The 4,561-nt window shown below is 38.6% G+C and overlaps 1 protein-coding gene across 1 annotated transcript; it reads left to right on the top strand.

The window, feature by feature from the left end:
- The first annotated feature begins 297 nt into the window (after window positions 1-297).
- Window positions 298-3,641, top strand: LOC122147400 (ankyrin repeat and SOCS box protein 12-like). The gene is made up of 3 exons (XM_042769744.1): window positions 298-605; window positions 1,633-2,454; window positions 3,249-3,641. The coding sequence occupies exons 2-3, from the start codon at window positions 1,662-1,664 to the stop codon at window positions 3,380-3,382; spliced, it is 927 nt and encodes a 308-aa protein (XP_042625678.1). The 5' UTR covers window positions 298-605; window positions 1,633-1,661; the 3' UTR covers window positions 3,383-3,641.
- Window positions 3,642-4,561: the final 920 nt, after the last annotated feature.

Here is a 4,561-nt window from a genome sequence, read left to right as displayed (position 1 = left end):
AAGTTTACTTTTTCTGTTAATAATAGGATGGTACCATGTCATCAGAACAGACAGGATGATTAAAAAAAGACAACAATTAATTTTGCTCTTAACATTTCCATTTAGCAGTAGATTTCAGAACTCTGTGACTGTAAGAAAACAAAAACAACTGGTGAACATTTGTCTCTCGGGGCTGTATAGGTGCTTCAGCAGCTGACGTCATCAGCAGCTCCTGACAGTGCAACAGCTGTGACTGTGAGGATCAAGGGGAATGACCATTAACATGACAAAGGTACAGATGACTGAGATTATAACACATCCTCAACGGCTTCAGCGCAACACTGTTGTTTTGCAAATGATCTCGGTGGATATAAGACATGTATAGATGGCTTCCAGTGAGGCTGTGATCTTACACTAACAGCTCATGTTGTCTGTGCCTGTCACAGGTCTATCTCCTTTCTAATTATAACTCCATTCCTCTGGACCTCCAAGAATGGAAGTTTGGGCTGGTGCATCTGTGGCCTAAACTTAGCCGTGTGTCTGCTCAGATCTGTGTGTGTCACACTGACCCTCGGTGCTTCAGAGCCTTCATGTGTTTCTCTCTGTGGATACTTCACACTCGACAGGTAAGCTACAATTTATTTATTACAGCAGAAGCATGGCACAATAACCTGCATAACTTATCATTCAAAGGGCCTCCAAACTTCTCTTGGTGGACTCAAAACATACATCTGTTTGTTTCTTAAATAAATACATAAACAAAACTAACTATTAAAAAAAATTTTTAAAATATCACATGGGCAAATTAGTGAATTACTTAAATCGACTTCCTCCTCTTTTATTGTGAATTGACTGTTATTCCTCATAATGAACTGTGCAGATACTGTAAATGTTGATATGTCATTGCCAAATTATTATTATTAATTTCTAGCTGTCATTGTCAAAATTGAAAGCACTGATGATGGGACACTGTACTGTATATCTGCCACCAGTCTAAATGAATAAAATAAATAAATAAATAAAAATCACAAAATGCCAAACTCATGTCCAAGCATGCATTGTTTTTTTTTTTTTTTTTTTTTTTTTAACAAATAATCAGAGTTAAATAAATGGAATGCGTCAGCATATATTTTATTTAAATGTTTAAACAATATCTTATTGAGCACATACCAAGTGTAGCTGTACCAAGAGTTCCTTGTCTTCATCCATTAATTTTAGAAAATTGGAATTATATATGTAGAAAATCAAATCCATGTTTATTCTGGTCAGGATTTGTAAGAAAGTACAGATTTTTTTTTTTTTTACTTTGTTTACTCGATTTACTCAGAAACACTGATTCACTGAAACACAGAGACTTTGTTGTTCACAGACGTGCTTGTTACATTCAGAAATAAAGTAAAAATAGACAAAGTAACTGGCAATATCGTGTCTAAAAAGTAAGCTCTTCGTATATTTACTCTTTATTAAAGCAATATCACACTCATAATCGTTCTTATGGTCTGAATATCACGCTATTACCTGTGAGCGAAGAGACTGGAAACTGAAACATTGGAAAATATTTAAATGCAAAAACTACTTTGCCCCTTTTTTAATGTTGTAGATCTTGATATAAATAAATTGATTCTTTCTTTTTTGCTGTCTGATGGAATGGAGACGTGAGCAGTTTGGAGAAGCCCACCAGCATGAGTTTGATGGACATATCAAAGATCTTTTCTCTTCTTCAACCCAAAGAGGATGAGGAGGAAGACACGGGCTGCAGTCAGGAGCTCAGTCAGGCCGTGTTTAGAGACGACGAGGGACTCCTCACAGAGCTCCTGTCTCAGGACAGGTACAGGAGGTGTGTTAACCTGCGCAGCGGCTGGGGCGTCCCGGTCACTCCGCTGCGCTCCGCTGCGTCTCACGGTCACCTGCGCTGTCTGGAGCTGCTCCTGGCTCACGGGGCCGAGGTCGACAGCCTGGACGTCAAAGCCCAGACTCCGCTGTTCACAGCCGTCGCTGGCAAACACCTAGACTGTGTCGTTGCTTTATTAAGAGCGGGAGCTGACCCTAACGGCAGCCCATATAACAACTGCTCCCCGGTGCTCACCGCGGCCCGAGAGGGAGACCTGGACATCCTGAGAGAGCTCCTGCGGCACGGAGCCGATGTGGACGTCAAGCCCAAGATCCCAGACTGGGTCTCCAACGCCACGGCCTGCCGGGGCCCGCTCTACATTTCTGCTTGTTACGGTCATCTGGAGTGCTTCAAACTGTTACTGCAGCACGGCGCGAACCCGGACTACAACTGCACTGAAGAAAAGATGCTGAGCCGCATCAAGCAGCCTAAAACTGTGCTGGAGATGTGTCTCAGATACGGCTGCGGGCCTGAATACATTCAGCTGCTCGTAGACTTTGGAGCAAGTGTCTATCTGCCCACGGTCACTGCAGATAAAACAACCAGACAGAATGAAGCAGCGCTGCTTCTGCTCAAAGAGAGAGGTGAGTCTCCAACACATTTGTGTTGTTCACCAGAAAGTCTTTTTTACATTCCATCTGCACTTAAATCTACTGACATTAATGTGTCTGTAAGGCGAGGTTTAGTGCATGGGAGAGGCAAAACAAATATATACATATTTTCATATCCAAAATAAATCCTCTAAGTAATTGAATAGACTTTAAATTGTTAATATCTATTATTTTAACATCTACCACCACGTGATGCTCCCGGACACATCATCACTGACGTGAAAAATAAATACAAAATAATACTTTCCCTCAATCTCAGTTGTGTATTGAAGCTGAATCTGCTTTGGTATCTTCTGGTAGACTGACAGCCGTGTGGCATACATAGATGTTTGACTTCTGGTGAGCTGAAAGATAAGGCTCATAACTAGGTAGAACACTACAGTTTAATCATTTGAAATTGTTTTGGTATGTTTTGGTGCCTGAGCTTTACGGTGCGTAACGATGCAGTGTTAGAAAATAATATAACAGCCAATTGTTTAGTAACAATGGATACTAAACTGAACAGGGCTCGCCTCATTAAATCTTCTCATGTTTTGTATGGTATTGGTGATTTCCAGTTAACCCCTCATTCCTGCCAACATAAATGTCAAGCTACGCTCATGGATTTGGGTGAAACAGTTATGTAGCATTTAGGATGTAGTAGCTTAGTATGAAAACCACTCAGTGTGTGTGTGTGTGTGTGTGTGTGTGTGTGTGTGTGTCTGCTTTACTTTCATGCTGTCATTCGTTCCTATGTGACTTTAACATCAAATCCTCTCTATACGCAGTTTGTCCAAAAACACTGATGTCTCAGGCGCGACTTTCTTTTTGGAAGTTCCTTCCCATGGAAAACAAAATGAGCTGCATAGATTGTCTGGATATTCCCAAAATACTGAAGGACTATTTGAATCATGTATCCTGATTTTCCTACCTTTCATAAAATGTGGTTAATGCAACAGTGGAGTAGGTAATGTTCTTCTTTTGTTGATGTAGAGTAAATGAATGTGAAAGATAAACTCTGCCCTCCGACAGCTGAAATGATTGCAGAAGGTTTGCATCTGAACTGCCTTCTTGTGCAGCTTCGACAAGATGTTTATTTGAATAATATAATACTTTAAGATGTGAAGGGGAATTCAACCTCTAGAATGTCTTCCTATAAATAATGTTGTGCTTAAACATCACTTCAGATACTTTGTTCATTCATTTTGTCCGATAACCATCGTTTACTACATGATTTGCTTATGGATATAAATAAACTGTTGTCACACTAATCAAGTCCTCTTAATTATATATATATATATATATATATATATATATATATATATATATATATATATATATATATATATATATATATATATATACATAAATTATATATACAATTTATAACAATTTGGTGTAGTGACTGACATCCTAATCACTATATACACTGTTTACAACTCAATCAAGAATGCAAAAGCTGCTTAGCTCAAAAATCAGTACTGCGCACTGGCAGCAGAGGCCGCTGTTACAGTGGTGCTCATAGTTTACCAGATCTACTCTAGTTTAGTTTAATCAGTTGCTTGTTAAATACCCTGCTGTTCCTCTTAAATGCCTTTTTGAAACCTGCTATCAGTTCACTTTGCTTTCTGTTTCTGCCATATCTCTGCACACTTACTGTATTGTAATGTATCACGTGTTTTATTATCTTGTCATTGAAAAAATGCATACAAGTATCCGTTGTTTTTTGAGAGAGATGTACGTTTGCAATTAAACATTCATTTTGGATTGATGTAATTTTGTAGTGTACAATAAAAATAAAAAAAGCTCTTTTTTAAGAGAAGTCACATACAATTTTGTGTCAGGTATACGATGCAAAATAATTTCAGCACTTAATTTCTATTTTAATGTTCTCAAACATTGATTGAATTGCTATCAGACTTTTATGACAGTCACTGAGTTCAAGGGCCATAATGTAATTTAATGTGTTGACAGGCACATGTGAATGTGAGGCATTGAGCTCCTATATAAGAACATCTCTGGGAATAGTTTGGTGTCTAAGAAATCCAGTGCCCAAACACTTATAGCAGATGTGTGGAATTCATGACCATATTCTACATCC

Source organism: Cyprinus carpio, chromosome A14 (assembly GCF_018340385.1).
Source record: "Cyprinus carpio isolate SPL01 chromosome A14, ASM1834038v1, whole genome shotgun sequence".
NCBI classification, from domain to species: domain Eukaryota; kingdom Metazoa; phylum Chordata; class Actinopteri; order Cypriniformes; family Cyprinidae; genus Cyprinus; species Cyprinus carpio.
Note: the sequence above shows the minus strand (reverse complement) of the source record. Positions and strands in the feature narration are given on the sequence as shown.

What these genes read in the sequence shown, in the direction of transcription:
- LOC122147400 (XM_042769744.1), top strand. Translation starts at nt 1,662, where the DNA reads ATGAGTTTGATGGACATATCAAAGATCTTTTCTCTTCTTCAACCCAAA. An exon ending in GCTTCTGCTCAAAGAGAGAG is followed by an intron (nt 2,455 to 3,248) that starts GTGAGTCTCCAA and finishes CTCTATACGCAG; the next exon opens with TTTGTCCAAAAACACTGATG.